General features: G+C 37.9%; 1 protein-coding gene across 1 annotated transcript in view; it reads right to left on the bottom strand.

The window, feature by feature from the left end:
- The window catches only part of LOC136261313 (uncharacterized), a 92,650-nt gene that overhangs the window by 48,804 nt on the left and 21,745 nt on the right, over positions 1–22,101 (bottom strand). The window contains exons 4-5 of the mRNA XM_066055293.1: positions 11,234–11,551; positions 10,856–11,179 (exon numbers count right to left, since the gene is read on the bottom strand). Of these exons, the coding sequence (XP_065911365.1) occupies positions 10,856–11,179; positions 11,234–11,551 (642 nt within the window). The remainder of the gene's footprint in view (positions 1–10,855; positions 11,180–11,233; positions 11,552–22,101) is intronic.

The raw sequence follows: 22,101 nt of genomic DNA, 5'->3' as shown, positions 1-22,101 counted from the left end.
TTAGAGTAGTTAGGTGACTGCTCTATTAGAGTATCTCGATCTTGTACAACTTCCATGCTGATCCGGGTCCTTGTTGCATAACCTTTAACATAAATCCACTGATAATGCCTTGGAAAAATGTTTATAAGGTGGATTTAGGAGTATTTGTATTATTAGTGATCATATAATTACACTAAGACAAAATTTCATTATAATACTCAGCATATTGATCAAGTAAAGCCTAAAAGTGAAGGGAGGGCTTCAGCCCCCAAAGCCCACTCCCTAGATCCACCCCTGTTAAGGACCACAGAAATTTATACAGTGCCTACCATGAAAACCCACAAGTTTTATGAAAACTGTGCATTTTATTATTGCTTTTGTGCTTTCATATTCAGCTCTAATTAAGGAACACCATGAAAGTTGAATTAATTTGTTTTTTAAAAAATTTATTCCCACCTACCACCCCCAGCACAAAAGGCATGTGTACTGAACACAACTGATACAACAATAATGGGGACAATTAAAAGTCCCTAGGGCCACTAACAAGGCCCAGTTCTGGGGAAGCATCAGATGATCTGTACGGGATGGAACGGCTTCCCCGAATTATTGCAATTGGTTCATCAGAGAGGAAGATACAAGGCGATTTCTACAAGGTTAGTTTTGTTGTTGTGAAAATAGAATATTGTCTTTATTACAAGGCTATTTCTAACTAACTTAGTTTCATGTAACATTTTATCGTTGTACATCAACAGAATCACCTACTAATAGCAAACAAAATGGCTTTTATTTAATGCCTGTGGCTTCTACTACTGCGAAGATATAGCTGTTTGTTTACTGCCTATTTACTTGGATGCACACATACGACTGCAGACTTTTGCGTCAGGCTATATTTGGATGTACATGTGGACTTTTGCGTAAGGCTATATCTGGTCCCTTTAAATTACTTAATAAACATAATTTATATAGACAAGTATCAGGAAAATTAGGACCGATTAGGGATCATAGAAAAAAGTAGGGAGGTTGCCCACACCTGCAGATATACTAGTAAACATTTACTTCAGTGTATACTCATGACTGAATTAAGGATTAAACGTCCACTAGCATATCTGCAGGTGTAGGCATCCTCCCTTGTTTCCCAAATTTTTTCCTATGATCCCTAATCGATCTTAAAATTCCTGTACTTGTTTGTTTACTTTTGTGTAACATTATTATGACTGGTGAACCTGCATATACTGCATCAAAAGAAAGAATGGCACCAGAGTTAATGTTTTGTCTGAACATACGCCACAACTATGAGTTACTGACTCAAACATGAAGTAGCCATTAAGCTTGGTTTTCAAGTATGTTCAGCCCATTGCACAGCATTACAAACAAAGAACAGTAAGAGAAGTGCCTCTGTAGTCACTTTAGACTCCAAGGATCAGGGGTGTAGCTAGCTTTCTAGATAGCCCAGGCACAAGGTTCAACTGTTCCCATGCAAACTATTTAGCAAGAAATGCGAGCCCATCTCTGTGGACTCTATTACACATTTGCTTTCGAAAAACTGTTTTAAAGTGCATACATGTACCTAGCTAGCTACTATACACTGCTGTTTGTGTAGCTTAATTAGATTAAGATACTACTGCATGAAAATATAGAAGCTAAATGTAAACAATGATGGACCAACTTAGCCTCCAATTGCAGTATCAGACCTTTTTTTTCACTCAGTCTTCTGCCTGACACCGGCAGCACTTTATAGGCATAATACTTCATCAGTGACAACTCCAGTCCCAACATCGACTCTTTTTTCACTCTTCTATCTTCTCTACTTGAGCGCTTTAGCATACCAACCTGAATAAATAATGATCCTCCTTAGTCATGCCTGCAGCAAGACGGGCACCACAATCGACTGGGAATTGGCTTTTGTCCGTCTATTCCATTAGACATCTAACAAAACAATTTCTTTATAACCAGTACTGTTGTCCACTGTATGGTTCCACCAAATTGCAGCACATCTTTGACCTCGTGTTCAGTTGACTCTCATCCCATGTTCAAATCTTAAAATGCCATCACATGATGGTGGGCATTACATAGAAGTTTACTAAATTGATGGAGGAATCTGGCAAACACAAGTATAGACTACGCAATTTTTTTATGTTACTATTATGGAAAGTATTACAAGATGCTCCAAAAAGATAGCAATGCGTATTTATTAATTACGGACATGCCCTGGCGGGCGCCGCTATTACCAGGCTCACTACCCGGGCACCAGCGATGATTGCCCAGGCCTGTTCCCGTGCAGGCCTGGGTGTAGCTACGCCCCTGCCACTAATGATCCTGTTTGAAGCCATTGAGTTACCGCAAATTGCATCTTGGGCTGTCATCAAAAAGAAATAGGACACAAAGGAGGTCCATGATGTGTGCATTGTACATACTGCGGTATGTCAAAAGGTAACTGTTGGGTGAAGTGACGTCAAACATTGAAAAAATTAAGCCCATATCCTTAGCTGTTATCAAGTTATGCTTGTTTGAAGGAATTAGTCAGTCAGTCAGTCAGTCAATCAGTCAGTCAGTCAGTCAGTCAGTCAGTCAGTCAGTCAGTCAGTCAGTCAGTCAGTCAGTCAGTCAGTCAGTCAGTCAGTCAGTCAGTCAGTCAGTCAGTCAGTCAGTCAGTCAGTCAGTCAGTCAGTCAGTCAGTCAGTCAGTCAGTCAGTCAGTCAGTCAGTCAGTCAGTCAGTCAGTCAGTCAGTCAGTCATTCACTCAGTCAGTCAGGCAGTAGAAAACTCCACTAAATAATTGTTTTCAAAATTTCATAGCAACTTTCCGGAAGCATTTCAGATTGTACTGAAGGCACTTTTGGGCTTGGTTGTCCAATACTGCCCAGGCACCATGAAGGTATTGTGAGGCTGGTTTTAAGGTGATATTTTGGCTAAAACTTCATGATCCCGGTACTGTATGATAACAATGTACATTGTGTGCAAGTTATGATGAAATGATGTTTTACTCAACCCACAATCACTCAATCTATCTACTAGTATAAATAAACTCCTACCATTTTCTAGAGACTGCCCACTCAGATTTTTTGTGGCTTTGAAAACCCTTGGCTTTGCCTCATATTTTTTAAATCACAAAGATCCTTGTGGTGTGTAGGTCTCTAACTATAACTTTGCCCAAATAATTAGCAGTCAACCAGTATGCTAATAGAGAAATTTACATCTCAAAATAATTCTATTCAGCTCAAGTGCTTCTATTGTAATGTTTCCTACTAGCTTGTACATTGATCTTTTGTGTGAGTAGAGCATGCACATAGGCGGATTAAACTAGGGGACATAGTACAATACTTCAATACTTTGCTTTCTATGGAGCTAGATCATTAAGGGGCATGGCTTCAGCACTGATCGTGGCATGTTATAATCACTTAAGGGTGGGTGACTAATTGCAATTGTTTAATAAGCACAGCTTAACTGCTACCTGATGTTACAAAGGATACTACAGTCTGTTAAGCACATCAAATAGTTTTGTGGCATCTAAATATGCTCCTTTGAGGAAAGTAGTGATACCAAAACTAAACACCTTGGTATGGTTTCCTGGCATGAAGAAGATGACCATTAAATTTAAGATAAAAGGAATGGCAAAGTGCAGAAGGCAGACATTTGTTGGAACCACAAAAGGCACATTCCACTTGTGAGTTTGTTGTTGCAGAATAAAATGGTCTGTTTTGTCTGGCCTCTAGCCTTGTGACTGTGGTCAGGCAGTGAGGCAAGCAGACAAGAATATGGGTTTAGACATCTTTTGTACAAACTCTATATTTGTAAGTGCTGTCTTGTTTTTAATGCTGTATTTGCTGAATAGAGTAAACTTTTGGTGATTTTTGTAATGTATGATATTTCTACAAGTATTAGGAATTTTATAGTAGAGGTGGAATCAACTAGAATATAGTGCACCAATAAAAAGTACTGAAACTAGCTTGAGTTGGTATATTGTGACAGTCAATTACTGTGCCGTGGAGCTTCCATAATTGAAATGCACAGTAGGGATATTCACTTCTTTTTGAGTTACAGAAAGTGGCTGTCATAATATACCAACTCAAGCTTGTTTCAGTATTTTTTATTGGTGTACTATATTCTCCTACCTCTAGTTCAAAATTCCTAAATTTTTGTTTCTGTTCTTTTTATAGAACTGGTGATCAATCTACGTAATGGTATTCATAAAGATGATTCAATGTAGCTGTGTTCACTCCCAATGGTTTTGTACTGGAACAAGCATGTTTTCATGTTGTAAACATGTTTGCGCACCTGAATCGCCCATACTAAATGTATGGGATATTTTAAAAACCTCATAACTCATTTGTTCTTGCCCGTATCAAAGCACTTTTTTGATTAATGTTTAAGAAACAAGGGCTCAGGTGAACGGGAACAGACTATAGGTAAAACACATTGATCAGTCTAGCAGGTAAGTCTATTGGTACACAAAAGATTCCCAGTCTTCTAAGTCAAATTCGTCATCACTGGAGTCATTGTCAACATCTTCTACAGATGCACTTGATCTGGGTGTTGCGCTCTGTGGTCTGCAATCTGACGACGTTGTTTGTCCTTCCACCACAACCTGATTGCTCCATTAGCATTCCATTGTGAAAGTGGTGGGCCATCAATGACTATGCACATAAGGTCACCCAAGTGATCCTCTCCTAAGTAATTGCGACGATCAGTTTTGATGACATTCATGGTAGGGCTGGGGGATAGTATGAACATATTGGAATATCGGGATAGTATCGCTATCGTGTATCGCCTATCGTTAGACAAATTACTATCGGACAGTAATTAAAAGTAAAAATATGCAAATATTCGTGTTTAAAAAGGCTCTCATAGTCAAAAACATATCCATAAATACATCCCTCTTTGCATATCTCTGTGAAGGTAATAAGTAGATTTTCACTATCGTTATACTATCATCTATCGTGGACAGTGTCTTACTATTGTTCAGACATCACCCTGGCCTTTTGAGGGGCCACACTCTTTTTTTACAGCTTGACTGTTTTAGTTTAAATATCACTTCTTTTTGTTTTGCAAGCCACAAAGTCAGTCATAAACTGGTTTTGGTGCTTCCTTTTAACTTGTTTTTTTTCTTCACTGCAGGAATTGTGGAACAAAATAAGCAATTGTGTGTATACCTTTTTGTCTGATCAAGAGTTCATAATATATATATATATTTATATATTATGAACTCTTGGTCTGATTAAATATTTATATATTTAACACTGAATGATTATCACAATAGTAGTAAGGTGACTTCTTACATAACTGAACTGTAGCTGAAACTCTCGTCTCATTCTTTGTAATTGAACTCCTTTCAGTGTGACTTGTTCTAGCTAAACTCTGATTTGTTTCCAGCACATATGCCTACAGGGTGATTTGTTTGCAGCTGAACTACCTACATGGTAGTTTCTTTGTAGCTGAACTCTCTACAAGGTAACGTCTTCTAGCTGATCTCTCTACAGGGTGACTTGTTTCTAGCTGATCTCCCTATGGGTGAATTGTTTCTAGCTGAACTCTCCGGGCTGATCTATACGTAGCTGAACTCTCTACAGGGTGATTTGTTTGTAGCTGAAATTTCTACAGGTTTGCAGCTCAATTCTCTACAGTGTGGTTTCTTTGTAGCTGAACTCTCTAAAGGTAACTTCTTCTAGCTGATCTCTCTACAGGGTGACTTGTTTTTAGCTGAACTATCTGCAGGGTGATTTGTTCATAGCTGAACCCTCTACAGGGTGATTTGGTTGCAGCTGAACTCTCTACATGGTGGTTTCTTTGTAGCTGAACTCTCTACAAGGTGACTTCTTCTAGCTGATCTGTCTACATGGTGATTTGTTTGTAGCTGAACTATCTGCAGGGTAATTTGTTTGTAGCTGAACTCTCTACAAGGTGATCCTTCTGGCTGATCTCTCTACAGGATGACTTGTTTCTAGCTGAACACTCTACAGGGTGATCTGCTCATAGCTGAACTCTCTACAGAGTGATTTGTTTGCAATTGAACTCTCTACATGATGGTTTCTTTGTAGCTGAACTCTCTGCAAGGTGACTTCTTCTAGCTAATCTCTCTACAGGGTGACTTGTTTCTAGGTGAACTCTCTACAGGATAACTTGCCTGTAGCTGAGTTGTCTATTAGATTAACTGTTTGTAGTTGAATTCCCTACAGGATAACTTGCAATGTAATATAATTCTATAATGGAGTAAGTTATAAATGTAGCTGAATGTTCTATTAGGGTGACTGTTCTATTAGAGTATCTCAATTTCGCATTTGCTACATGTAGTTGCCTTTTGAATCATAACTCAGTGGTTAGTAATCCGATTCTTCTATACTACTGCTAGGACTTTCTATGTTGATTATTCCAACTACATACAGATTTTCAGCTCATTGCTCTAAGCGGTTTGACTGGTAGGCGTGAAAACTAATTGTTTTTTTATTCATAATAAAATTGATCCTGTAATTGTGACACAGGTTGGGTTTTGTGTCATATCTTTATCTCAATTCCTTTCAAACCACAAAAAGGCACTCTTACGATGATTATTCCATCTACATAGCAATTTTCAACTCATTCCCCCAAGGGTTTTCCCTGTGGATGTGACAGACCTTCGACCTTATTTTATGCAAATAATCAGTCATAACTCCATGAATGTTCATCGGATTCCTACCAAAATTGGTACTAAGATCTGCTGTAATGAGCCCTTTAAGGTTACGGTATAGTCATGGGCAATCATTCAAAATTTTGAATGCCTATCGATACTTTTTGAGAAGCCCATAAAACCAGTCTAGCAGCGTGCAAAGTTTTAAATGAAGGTGAAGCCCTTCATATTTAATGTTTTTATGTAGCTACAGTGTAGTTTGAGGTAGGTGGAACAGTACAATTTGTTGTAGTAACACAAGTAAGCCAGCCCGTACATAGATCAGCTCCAGCTGTCACTACCATGTTTTTCCGCCGCCAAATACAGCAAAAGCTGTAGGCTCTATTGACTTTTCTGGGGCATAGTGATACTGTATATTAAATTTATTAGGTCCTGTGGAAGCGTTTTTGGCGTGTTTCTTCCCAGTGACTCAGATACAAGCCTTCAAAGAGCTTGTTTCACTCGAAAAAACTACTAAAAGTTCAATAAAACGTCTATACAACCAGTAACTTAAAAAATCGCTATCACAGGACCTAGATATTTTAATTTTTTAGTCACTTGTGTTGAAATTATAAGGATTCAGTAATCTGTTAGTCTGGTTTTTGGCGGCGCGTTTTTATAAAACATCGCTCTATTGTGGACCACACACCCAAGAACAGTCGTTGTTCTGTAGTAAAAACAAACAAGCACAATTAGTTGTATTGCTAACACAACACAGTTGTTGAAATTATTTATCCCTGCTTGGTTTAAAGCAGGTTTTGTAATTTGTTCAGCCCACACATTTTTAACTATTCCGTAACCTTAAATGTGCCAAATTTCAGCCCGATTGGGGTGTGCATTCATGTTTTACGGCAGATTTTGCGACGTGTGCAAATTGAAGAAGAAAAAATGAAGAAATTAAAATGAACTTTTGTTTGCTTGTATCTTGGAAATGGCTGGAGTGATTTTCTTCAACTTTGGTATGTAGACTCCCCAAACTGGCCGGCACATCTGTAGCAAATTTGGTTCCAATCGAATTAGGGATCACAGAGCTACATAGGTGTGAAAATTGAACTTTCTTTCTGTTAATATACTTACAGTTTGGCGCACCGGTTTCTTGGGCTGCACGACACACTACCGTGTGTCTTGATCTTACTACATGCCATGTGTCCTTGACTCAAAATTTCTGAATAGTATAGGAAATCTCTAGCTATGTGTTCTTAACTAAGGAAATAATATGTAAATGTCAAATTTCTGAATAGTACAGGAAATCTCACTGAATTCCATGTGTCTTTGACTAAGGAAATCTTAAGTAAATATCAAATTTCTGAATAGTATAAGAATTCGCATTGTATACCATGTGTCCTTGACTAAGGAAATCTTAAGTAAATGCCAAATTTCTGAACATTTTATATAGGAAATCTCACTGCATGCCATGTGTCCTTGACGAAGGAAATCCCATGAAAATGTCAAATTTCTGATTAGTACATAAAATTTCACTACATAGTACATGCCATGTGTCCTTGAGTTAGGAATTCTCATGTAATTGTCAAAATTCTGAATAGTATAGGAAATCTCACTAAATGTCTCGTGTCCTTGACTAAGGAAATCCCATGTAAATGTCAAATTTCTGAATAGTATAGGAAATCCATGTGTCCTTGATTCAAATTTCTGAATAGTATAGGAAATCTCACTAAATGTCTCGTGTCCTTGACTAAGGAAATCCCATGTAAATGCCAAATTTCTGAATAGTATAGGAAATCCCTGTGTCCTTGATTCAAATTTCTGAATAGTATAGGAAATCCATGTGTCCTTGATTCAAATTTCTGAATAGTATAGGAAATCTCACTGCATGCCATGTGTCCATGACTTACTTATGAAATCTCATGTAAATGACAAATTTCTGAATACATGCAGGAAATCTAACAACATGTCAAATTTTGGGCAGATGAAATGTCCAGACACATGAAATTTCCAATGTTTTAGGAAATGTCACATGTACGGTATACTGATTTACTCCAGGTTTGATATAGTAAATTCAACACTGACATTTCCTGTACATTTCCATGCTGATTTTTGATCCAGAAATGTCACCTGTGATATTATGACAGCAAATTACTTTAACACAAAAGAAGTGAATATCCCTATTGTGCATTTCAATTACGGAAACTCCACAGCACAGTACGGATATTCACTTCTTTTTGTGTTACAGTTATTTGTTGTCACAATATACTAACTCTCAAGCTTGTTTCAGTACTTTTTATTGGTGTACTATATTCTAGTTGATCCCTACTCTAGTTTATTTTTTCTTATACTTGTTAGAATATTGGTTGACTGTTCTATTAGAGTATCTTGATCAATTTATTCCTGAAATGTACAGTAGATGAAAGCATATGGTATGTATGATACAAATAATGCGAAAATAGCAAGGAAATATGAAACCCAATCATACAGTACTATATTAGGGTACAGAGCTTTTCCAGCCAAAAATATCACCCAAAAACCAACTTCAATTTCCATAGAAACTTTTTGGAAGGGTTTGGGGTTGGTCTGAAGACATTTTTGGGCTTGGCTGTGCCTACCCCATACTGCCAAGTTGTCATGAAGGGAGTTTTAAAATTTTTCTAATTCATAGAATTTTATCAACTAACTAACTAACTGATGCCTACAGCCAAGCATAACTTGACAATGGATATAGCTACGGGCTTGATTTCTTTGCTATTCAACATTGCTTCGTTACAAGATGTGCCTTTTTGCCTACCACAGTACATACAATACATGCATCATGGACTTACCTTTGTCCTCCTTTGTGTTCCAGTTCTTTTTGCTGACAATGTAAGGTGTCAATTCACAATAGCACAATGTGGCTTCACTGTGGCTGTGTTGGTAACTTGCCCATATTTTTCGTAGCAACTGGATTGATTGCAGGGATGCTTCTCTTATGTACTGTTCTTTGTTTGTAATGTTGTGTAATGAACTGAAACAGGTGAAAGCGAAGTGTAATGGCTACTCAAATCATCCATATTTTCATGGTGACTGGATTGATTGCAGAGGTGCTTCTCCTTCTGTTCTTCATCTATAGAGCTGTGTAACAGGGTGAACATAGCTGATATCGGCGCATAATGGCTAGTTCACTTTCAAGTCAGTAATTGATACCTGGGGAACTCTGGTGCCATCCTTTCTTTTTGATGTGGTATGTGTGGGTTCACCAGTCATAATAATGCTACAAAAAAGTAAACAAACAAGTATAAGGAAAAATTAGGAATTTAAAGTTTGATTAGGGATCATAGAAAACTATTAGAAATAAAAACTAGGGAAACAAGGGAGGTCGCCCACACCTGCAGATATGTCCACTGGTATATCTGCAGGTGTAGGAAACCTCCTTCGTTTCCCTGCTTTTCATTTCTACGATCCCTAATTCAACTTTAAATTCCTAATTTGTAACCTAGTCTGGGAAAATTGGTCTTATCCCCCATGTCAGCAGATTCAATTTTTCATCAAGAACACAAAGTTACATGAATAAACTATCTAATTTCACTAACAAAATCAGCTACACTTGAGTGGTCTGCTTTTGCTGGCTGCTTTTCCCAAGCCCAATGGCGATCCATACATACGGTGTGGGGCCTTAATGGAGTTCTGATCAGCCTGGGGGTGGCTGTGTGTGGCTGTACAGCTCCGTGGTGTTGAATAAAGCTCTGTACTGTAAATTTTCTTTTGTTTTAACCAGTAACCAGTTTTGAGACTTGAATGGCCCAAAACTTGGCCTAATTCATCCTTATGCCTTCCTTTTCAATTTTTAAAACAGCCTCTTACCCTCCTTCCGGGCCCCTGTTGGCCTCCCCTTTTTGAGCTTGCCTGATACATCATGGTTTAAAAACTACTTAAAATGGTGGGAAACCTAGCTGTTGGCTACTTGTACAGTGGATGTTGTGGAAGGTAAGAAATTGGTATAAAACGTGTGAAAATTTTGTACACAAAGCTTCAACCATTAGCAAGCTACAACACACTAATTCTTAAAACCAGCATTTCTTGATACTTTTAAATAGGCAATAAGACCCCTTTTTCCAGACTGGGTCACGTTTTCCTTATACTTGTAGCAATGTATGAAGCAGGGAATCCATGTACAGATTTTATTTCAACCCTAACTCTGTAACTGGCATCAATTACTAAGTAGGCACAACCATAGTTCAAAGCAATGGTCATTGAATTTTAATTCTTTTTGCAAATTCCTTATTTGAATATTCATAAACGGCTCACTAGCAAGTGTCTCCAGTTTAATTGGTGCCGATCCATTAACTTCCATTATCATCACATTACATGTATATATTCCATTATCTCCCTCCATCAGGTAGGTAAACTGAAGACTATTAGAGTAATTGTTACCACTACTACTGGTTGGACTGATGGTCACTCTACTATCATTTGTAATAGTGTCTCCTCCAGGTCCCATCCACATGATCATTACTGAACTGGACTCCACTCCACTAACTGTACTCACTCTACACTCCATCATTTGGGGATTACCTACCATAGCTCCTTGTATTGGACCAGATGGTGATATGGTAACTGTAGGAGGAGGAACTGTGGAGGAAATGGATACATAATAAAGGAACATATTGAACAATGCACACTAACCCATCACATCCAGAGTAACACTATCATTAGCCATTACTGGTGGACTAGTGTTGATCACCACCTCACACTGGTATTCTCTACCATCATCAGTTGTGTTCAATTGTGAGATGTAGTAAGTGTCTGTATACACTACTGAGTTGCCTGTTGTGGAGCTAATATTGACTCCCTCCATCCTCTCAAGTTCTGTACCATCACTACTCCATATAATATCCACTCTACTGGTGATACCTCTCACAGTAGTCACACTACACTTCAGTGTTAGTGACTGACTGACTGTCTGAGTGCTGAGGGTATTGAAAGTAATATTGGGAGTGGGCACTGTAGTAAAATTAAAAAAGATATGCATACCAAGGTTGACACTGAGTCTGGTCATCTGAGTCTATTTTGCCTGGTCTTATTTGCATTACAGAATGTCAGTGGATCATATGTAAATTAATTAATTAATTAATTACAGTGTACATGCTTTAAAGGCAGACCATTATTTATGATTTCATCATGAAGAAGAGTGCATGTACTATAATCTAGTAGCCCAGCCCTTTGGCTTATGGTAGTACTTGTATAGAGATCATGTAATGTAAGAGCCTTTCATAACCAGGAGGGTATTACAGTAAGTGTCAGTCTTAGATTAGGATAAGGAGGTCAAGACTAGCTTGAGTGCAGTTTGAATGTAAAGTGGCACAATCTGTCAAACAGTAAAAAATGTTTGCTGCTATTTACAGATTTACATGGATCACTAACACAATGGATCTATCCACTTACCGGGGGGGCCAGGTGAATGCTAACCGACAATACACAGATACCTTTTGTTCATGTTTACGATCTATGCTATAAGGTATGGCTTACTTCACTATAAGGCATGGGCTAACTGTCATGCTCAACATGCTCTCAATGCTCACCTCTACTATCAAGACAGCCAGCAGTGTGCTGTGCAGCCAAAAAGCTGATGCAGTGCCTCATTGATATATTGAGAGAAAAAATTATAATTTTTACACTTGTACGGTTCCAAGATTCTGCAACATCCTTTTGCATTATAGCTGTCCACCGGATAGGGAATGACACACCACATAATCAAAATTGCTACATCCTCTCCCCAGATATTAGCAGCCACCATGGGTTTAATTATTCTTTCATTTTTTCTTCTTAGGGCATTTTTTTTCTTCTTTTTGCACACTTTGCAAAGATTGCTATAAAATGCAAACCCTTAACTTAATTGCCTTGAAATGTGGCATAGACAAAAACATACAAGGCAAGTAATTCACAGTTAGTTTGCCGCAAATCTTCACAGTGCTATGGGAATTGTTTCACATAAAAAGATTTCTTGAGCTACAACTACAAAATAAACTTAAAATTGGCGTGTACATAGATTATCAATTGTAGTGGTGCCTTTTAGCCCTTTGAAAGAAATCAGACAGCAAGCATGTGAGATACTCTGATATCAAGGGCACAAAAGTGCACCAAAGTACATATCTAAAGAACGGTGCACATGAGGATTCAACATCCACAATTTATACCTAAACCCTTAACCACTAAGCCACTATTGTCGTGGCTGCTCACCTCACTTAGTTTCTGCCTTATTAATTAAATTCTACTCTGAATCCGCTCACTAGTAAAAGTTCATAATTTGTGACCCGTTGAACAAATATCGGCTGTTTTTGCAAAATTTGTTTTTGCTATAAAAATGTATTGAAATTAACTGGGTAAAAATATGCATGCTACATACAAATTACTCACGTTCTAATTGCTTCAGTATGTTCTAAAACAAAGCTCAAATCAATAACATCTATGCATCATCAAATTCACCTGTTCATGGTAAGTAAGGAAATCTTTGTTTCGTGGTCGTACAGTGTACGGCATGTGTGTTATGGGTGCTTATTTACGATACTGTAGAAATAAGGATTACTGTCGTAATTTCATTGTTGGAATGGTCTTCTTCTTTGTCTGCACAGAGATGTACAGGGAAAACACAATACCTTGATCGATATGCCAGTTCATGATAAACAGACTGACAGTCTTTATAGCTTATTTCAGTTGTGAGTTATGATTGATTAAATAAGTGCCTGTAACGTATTTGCTGTATAGTGCTGTACAAATCGTATTTATCCTTGTTGCAACTGTCTAGCACTATAACTCCAACATAAAAGGCTAAATTTTTGGCTGGCCACTCCTTTGGTACTATAAGATAATAGAGAAACAATAAAATGGAATTTGAGGAATGTGCAAAATGACCAGTTTTTGCTCAGCAGGTCACATTTCATTGATTTACCAATTTACCACTGATTGTTCTAGGATTGCTGAGCCCTCACTCACTAGAGTATTATAATTATTACTATCTAGGCCCGGGGCAAATACAACCAAGTACAATCACCAACAGGACAACCTATTAATGGGGCACATACAAACAGTGCATGGTCAACACAGTGTGTACAGGTAGAAAAAATGCACAGTAATACAATTTTAGAGGAATTGACTGGCACATATACATAAGGGATGTATTAGTATGCAATTACAATCAGTGATTATCCGACCATGGAGATGTGAGGATGTGAGATTGCACTTTAAATTGTGAGAATCATGGTATTGAATCTGATGCCTACAAGCAGTAAAGCTTAAACATCCAACAAATTAATTTTATGCAATTGTATACAATTTGTGTTACATGATATGTTTAAATGAGGATGGATTAGAGCACTGGATTAAGACATAGCTGCAGTTGCCAAGAGCAGACCACGGTAAGATTGGGAAAGAAGCAGAGTATTTCAACTGTCTGTCACCTACAACTGATATCTGAGTTATGCATATATTTAATATGAGCTGTGTCATTTGTATTAAAATGATCACATGATGCCATGGATATGCTGCAAGACCAAAAAAAAAATTGGAGAACAAACGTGGCTGAAATGCAGTACTAGAATTTCATGGATATGTCAGTGTACACAAGTATGTGGAGCATTGCTGATGGCAGAAGACTGTAGCTACATATAATAATAGCAGTTAATAGCAAGCACAACCATGCACACAGCAATTATCAGCCTAAGGGCACATTTTGTGTAAGTTGTGTTTGTTTTCTCCATCAGCGTTCAGTATGTGGGATGCAATTTGGCAGTGAATATATATTTATGTATTTTTCTCAGGGCCCATATCAGTGATCAGTCTGGGCTAAAAAGGCTTCAGGTGGAGAGCTATGCATCATCACACAAACTTACCAGCTGGAAACTGCACCTTCTTCGCACAATGGCTTGCCAGGTGAGGCTTTCTCCCATTCCATACACGAGTGAAGGTAGCCTAGTTACACAAGACTAAAGAAACAAGACTATCAAAGTATTTTAACCAACACAAACTAACCTCCAGCGATTGGTAGTGACTTCCAATCAAGTTGTTTATTAAGCAGGAGTAGCAACCACTCATCTTCCAATCAAAATAGTTGCTGTCGTCTACTTTCAAACACAAATGAACAGTAGTTCGCTTGTCTAGAATCCGCCTGTTCCATTAATAGTGGGCGTCATGTGCTAACTGTTTTGATCAGCATTAAATAGAATCATCATACGTTTCTATCACTTCCACGAGAACACCCTCCCATTATACGATTGTCTCTTCATACAACATGGATTCTATTCCCAGTGAGTGCGAAGCCTTAAGCCTTGTAGTTTTCTCAAACATTTATTATTTATTTCATTATCAATGACGTAATTTTAACCGCATTTTGTATTATCTTTAGTACTTGGTTGTATAATAATTAACAGAAACTATGCAACACAATACAACTGTAACTTCTATCATTAATAATCTTCATTGTGCCTGTAGATAGAAGAAATCCATGCAAAAATTGTGCATCATTAAATGTATCAAAACACACGGTAGTGTATTATACAGCCCAAAAAGCTGGAATGCAACACTGGCTGTTGCCTAGCTAACTTTGGGGGTAGACCATTCTTAAATGTGGTTTGATCAGTGTCTTTGTTTTTTCCTCTTTTTGTTCATCTTTTTGCACACTTACAAAATTGCCATAAAACATGAATGCAATATTCAATTGTCTTGAAATTAGGCACACAGAAGAGGGTATAAAGACATATCTTGGTACCAAGTTTGGCTAGAATATGGATAAGTAGTCAAGGAGTTATTAGCGATTATTCACGAAAAATAACACCAATATGTTGTCATGCCTGCAGGGTACATTCCTTATGGGAAGAAGTTGAAAATTGGTATACGGATAGGTTTACTATTGAACCTCAAACTCTTTGTGGTTTGAAAGAAATCGAGCCAAAGACCATGAAGATACAGCGAAACAACCAACAGTATGTAATAATTACGTGATATAGATTAGCTAATAAAATATGAATACTTGCCACACCAACCAGACAAACTGCTCCATGGAATGATTTACAAATTGGCGAGTACAAATAGATTAATCACCTTAGAAAGGCTCTTCAATAGTTTAGAAGAATCAGAGTTAAAGCCACAGAGTTATAACACGAAATCCAACTTGGTGTAGGAAGTGTGAAATCGAGATACTGTAATATAGTAGAGCAGTCATCCTAATAGAGCAGTCACACCGAGCTAGAAACAAGTAACCCATATAGAGATCAGCTACAAACAAATCATCCTTTAGAGAGATCAGTTAAAAACAAGTCATTCTGTAGAGATATTAGCTAGAAACAAGTTGCCCTATAGAGAGATCAGCTACAAATAAATCACCCTGTAGAATCAAAATATTTACTGGAAACAAATCACCATGTAGAGAGATCAGCTAGGAACAAGTCACCCAGTAGAGAGTTCAGCTAGAAACAAATCACCCTGTAGAGAGATCAGCTACAAAAAAATCACCCTGTAGGAAGATCAGCTGGAAACATGTCACCGAGTAGAGAGTTCAGCTAGAAACAAGTAACGCTGTAGAAAGATCAGCTAGAAACAAGTCACAATGTAGAGAGTTTAGCTAGTCACAAGTCACCCTGTAGAGATTAATTCACCCTACAGAGAGTTCAACTACATTTCAATTCTGCCTGTAGAGGTTTTAGCTCGAAACAAGCCATCCTTTAGAGAGATTAACTAGAAACAAATCACCTTGTAGGGAGGTCAGCTTTATCAAGTCTCCCTGTAGAGAGATCAGCTGGTAACAAATTATGATGAGCTTCATTAAATCATCCTTGGAGAGTTCAGCTAGAAACAAGTCACCCCGTAGAGAGATTAGCTAAAAACAAATCACCCTGTAGGGAGATCAGCTTGATCAAGTCTCCCTGTAGAGAGATCAGCTGGAAACAAATTGTGATCAGCTTCATTAAATCACCCTATAGAGAAACAAGTCAGCCTGCAAGGGCGTTGGAACCGTGGGGGCCAGGGGAGGACGGGCCCCACACTATTATTTTTCAGAAGCATGTTTTGGCCCCCCACTTTTTGGGGCAAGTACTAGTAGCTAATCAGCCAGTTATATACACACACAGAAATACATACCACCATACGAGAAGCCATACAACCATTATGCAAAAGCACTTTGGGGTGTGGCATCACCAGTCCACCGCAACTGTCAAGCCATTCATTGTACTGTACAAGGTACTGTATTAAATAACACAAAAGCACGTGTAATTTTATTTCTGTTATGCTTGCACATGATATCTGTTGTTCAAATATTTCCTGGATCCCGTGCAGTGAGAAGTTTAAACAGTAGAAGGAGTGTCATATCCGTGGTATTATATGATGTGGGAAAGTTTAACTCAAATTGAGGGTGGTAACAGATCTAAGTCTAAGAGGGCAGTCACAGTTGTGCGCGAGTGTATGGGAGTTGCTGACTACCGCCGATTAAACCTAAGACTTTGTGGTGAAGTTGATTTATCAAGAGGAACAAACAAGGATGTTGAAACTCAAAGTGGCCAACCATGAACGTAGTGTGGTATTCACGTGATCTTCACTCAGTTTGGGAACACCTGCTAGAGCAGACATCCCAGCTTGTAGTTCCTTAAAGCAAGAGTTCATAATCAAATGGTACAGTCGTACCGTTTAAGTAGGGATCATGGTGAATGTTTCGTGTGCCGCCAAATTTTCCGCCTTTAAAAATCATCCTAGAGATATCTTACGAGATGAAAGCCACCTTTATGGAATAGTACTAGTCCATATAATACATAAAACAGCATTAAATACAACGAAACACTTACAGGTGGCCAGATATAAAATTTTAAAAAATTGCCAAAATCTCCAAATTTAGTACAACTGCCTCACTGCCTCACTGCCTCACCGCCTCACTCATTGACCACATTCGCAAGCCTAGAGCCCAAACGAAGCAGCGCACGGTCACCATTTTACGCTACAACAACAAGCTCACCGGTGGGATGTGCCTTTTGGGGTTCCGACAAGTGTACGCCCTGTGCGCCTTGTCTTTTCTTTTATCTTCAATCAGGCTGCTTGTCTTCTACTTCATCCAACGAAACCATATCGAGGTGTTAATTTTCCATATCAACACTTTCTTTAAGCAGCATAATAGACGCCACAAAATTATTTAAGGTGCTTAGAATACGCTACTGTAGCTACGGAGGTACCAGTACTCCACGATAGGCTACAAGATCATGCCCATTCTTTATTCTACATATATCAATCTATGGATCGAGACCACGCCCCTTTTATGCTAGCTGTGTGCTTGTCCAAAAAGGGCTCGGAAAAAGGGTGTGTTCATCGTGGTTTCAATCGATTATTAGACTAGAGTATCTCGAATCAGCCTACTAACTTGAAGGTATGTGGTCAAAACCACGATGAACACACCCTTTTTCGAGCCCTTTTGGACAAGCACACATCTTTTGCAAGCTGACTCGAGATACTCTAATACAGCAGTCACCCTAATAGAACAGTCACACGTTTATAGCTAGCTGTATGCTTTAACAAAAAACTAAACAAACTAGTATATTAAAAATTTTGAATTTAAAAATGAAGTAGGGATCCAAGCGATAAAAAGTAGTGAAACAAGAGATGAACAATGGTAGTTATTATAGCATAGCTCAGTGGGAAATCCCTACTTTGGCATAGTATAACAATTATTTTGCGTTCATTGCCAAAGTAGGGATTTCCCACTGAGCTATGCTGTAATAACTACCATTGTTCATCTCTTGTTTCACTACTTTTTATCGCTTGGATCCCTACTTCATTTTTAAATTCAAAATTTTTAATATACTAGTATAAAAAGAGAGGAGAGTGTCCTACTGTAGTATAGCCTGTACAAACGTGAATCTCAAAGTTATGATGCAATACCTATAGTCACTTTCAATGTGCTAGTTGGTCAGGAATGTACTCAGCATTAAGTTCCAATGACTGTTGTAGTTATGGCTTCAATAAGCAGCCTACTGATGACAGTGTCAACACTCCTTAACACTTTATGTGTTGACATGATATCCTAAAGTAATTAAAGTTTTACTGTATTACTTTGAGATACGCTTTTATAAAGGCTATGCTGAAGTAGGACACTCTCCCCTTTTTTTATATTATGAACTCTTGCTTAAAAGTAACGATGTTTCACTTTGTGGATGACTACTATTAATGCTGTAATCCTTGTAGTGTGAAGTACGTAAAGCTCGCATAAAGAAAGGACCTTCACGTTACCATGATTTCTCACGTGATATATACATGCATCAAGCACATGCAGTAGGTGTAGAGGAACATAGCGGCAGGATAGGGAGTGAAGAGATATAGCTATGTAGTATAGGTGTAGGGCTATTAGCTAGTGATAACACACCCCACAACACCTTTATATAAACGCACGTATGAATTGGGTACAGAGGAGCCGGACCCTGTGTGTCTGTATGGGCATTAATCAGTTTATGGTTGACTGGTTATGGCTATCTGCCCCCCCCCCACTCTGAAAATCGTTCCTATGCCTTTGCCCTGAAAAGAGTTCAACTACAAACAATGAGAGTTTCAGTTACAGTTCAGTTAAGTAAGAAGTCATCTTATTACTTATGTGATAATCAACCATTTCATTTATTCAGTATTAATATAGAAATATTTAATCATTCATTTCTTTTTATTCAGAGTTAAATATACAAGTATTTTATCAGACAAAAAGCCATACACACAATTGCTTCTTTTGTTTAACAATTCGTGCAGTAAAGAAAATAAAAACAAGTTAAAAGGAAGCACCAAAGCCAGTTTATTGCCAGATTTGTGGTTTGCAATACAAAAAGAAGTAATATCTAAACCAAAACAGCCAAGCTGTAAAAAAGAGTGCGGCCCCTAAAAGGCCAGGGTGAAAAAAGATCTGAAATCCAAGGCCTTTTAGAAATGGCTGTGATGGTAGGTCAGTGGCAAAAATGTTACTAATGACAATTCAGGTGAATTTGGTGCTGGGGGTAGGCAACTCAAATTCACCTGAATTGTCATTATTAAAATTTTTGCCATCACAGCCATTTCTTGGCCAGATTTCACATCTTTTTTCACCCTGGCCATTTTAGGGGCTGCACTCTTTTTTTATAGCTTGGCTCTTTTGGTTTAGATTATCATTAACATCACATTGCAGTCATTTCATGGCTGTCACCTTTGATTTCTAGGTTTGTACCAATTATGCTGGCATAATTGTGAGCATAATAGGCTAGTAAAAGCATCAAGCATTATGACAGCATAATAGGACAATTTTCAAATTTTTAATTAAATGCAAAATGCGTGTGCCAAGAATATGGCAAAACACGAACACATCACATCTTAATACTGCATTTCATATCAAGAAATTGTGCAATGTTATCATTTTTATTATTTCTTAGATGATTATTTACACTTCATGGAAATAAGATTGAGATACTCTAATAGAGCAGTCATTTATTCTAATACAGCAGTCAGGAAAGGCTGATCTACTTCAATAATTCAGCCAACTCTAGAGCATAATTTTTATTTTGAAAGCATAATTTTGAGCATAATAGGCTGGATTTTTGAGCACTGCTCAAAAGCATAATAGGCTATTTTCAAAGCATAATTGGCTCAAGCCTATTGATTTCCAAACTTTGTTTACCCAGAGTATTTTAAGGCCACACTTCTTTAATACAGCATGGCTGTTATTGCATGGATTTCACTTTTTAAACCAGGTATGCATCTACAGTCCTGTGCATGCTTGGTTTACTGAAATTATTTTTGTAAAAACGTGCACGTGTGTGTGTGTGTGTGTGTGTGTGTGTGTGTGTGTGTACCAGTGCTCGAAATAACGTTTGACAACCGGACATCATCCGGACAATACACGGAATGTCTGAATAAGTTTCTATTTATCCAGACAAATTGTCCAGACAAAGGAGATTCAGTAAAGATATTGCTAACAATGGCTGCGGAGGCACTAAGAACCATGTGGTAGTGGAGAAAATGGTGGAGAAGTTTGTGTCTGAAATGATAAAAGTCTTCAGACGATACAATGGTTGCAGTCTGAAACAACGTCCAGTGATTGGGAGCACATGACCCGCATGCAGGCTAAAATGTGAAGTCTAATGGTAAGCTCTGCTCGATGCGACAGTATAGGCCAGCCTTTATTGAAGGCACAACCAATATTCACACTTTGACCTGATATATAATTATGTGAGGATATATGCACAAGCAAGCAATGGCATTATAGAGGCCAAGGAGGCAGCCAGTAGCTTGATGGAATATGCACCAATTGCAAGGGCAATGGCTCAAGCCAACCTTAGCGAGGCTGCCAGGTTGAAGAATAAAAGAAAAATGGATATTGTTTACACAATCACTAAAAAAACCTTAACTAAGACGGGAGTTATTTGTGAGCTTGACATTACAGATGGAATTAGCTATAGCTATGACTGTTTATGACCGTATCACTCACTGTAATTATCAGTGTAATAATACTTTCAATAATTGTAACACTAATTTTATTGTGATATTACATGTAAGTACAATAACACAAACTGATCAATTCTTGTTTCCTGTCAATAATAATCATACATCAATGTTTGTAAGTGATTCACAGATTAAACTTACCCTTCCAGATGTGATCTCAGATGTTGTAATTCTAAAAAATTTCCTGGGGGAACATCCCCCCAGACCCCCCTAGAATGAGCATGCTTCTCATGATAAAGTACATTTTGAATGTGACTGGACAACCACAATTAATGACAGGTCATTGGTGACTTTGTCCAGACATTTTGTATTTTGACACTATTTCGAGCACTGGTGTGTACCTACCTATGTTTGTTTGTCTATTTGCACTCATGTGAGCAAAATTTTTAAAATGGTAAAAAGCAGCCAGGATGTAAGGATAGAAAGTTAAATTAAGCCTGTATTAACCTTCCACACACATAAACCTTGCTCTGATGTTGGCGATCTGAAATACAGGTATGGTGACTCTTTATATACTTTGCGAACGGTCTTCCCTTTCAGTTTTATAGACGTGTATATGATAACTTTAAAACAATGTTGAAGGCCTCTTAGGCTACCTGAGATAGCATATCCTTTGAGTAGAAAGGGGGCATTACCTGTACTTACGTGAACAAAAAGTAAAGGCAGCTTCGAGGCTTTCTCTAAACAATTCGCATGAGAAAACATAATAAAACAGTTGAGAAGATACTTCTGAGCGTAATTTGTGGTTTAAAGTGGTTTGTTATAATTACACTTCCTTAGCAGTGTATAGCAACATAATTACTGAATTACAAAATAATTCATGAATTACAAAATATGTTAAATTACAGTATTTACAAATCTAGGGAGTGGTGCACAATTTTCAGCCATTTCGTGAGCGTACAAACCATACACTAGGGGGGAGGGGATAAAATTGCATGTACTCTTTTTAAAAATGCCGATCGTGTGAGTTGGCAAGAAATCCGAATGTAGTGATAAGTAGGCATGCGCCTAATATGCCGGCATAATTTTAAGAATAATAGGCTTACAATTTTGGCGAGAATAATTCCAGA

Source organism: Dysidea avara, chromosome 7 (genome assembly GCF_963678975.1).
Source record: "Dysidea avara chromosome 7, odDysAvar1.4, whole genome shotgun sequence".
Classification (NCBI taxonomy): Eukaryota; Metazoa; Porifera; class Demospongiae; order Dictyoceratida; family Dysideidae; genus Dysidea; species Dysidea avara.
The sequence above is the reverse complement of the archived record's forward strand: the minus strand, read 5'-3'. Positions and strand labels throughout refer to the sequence as shown.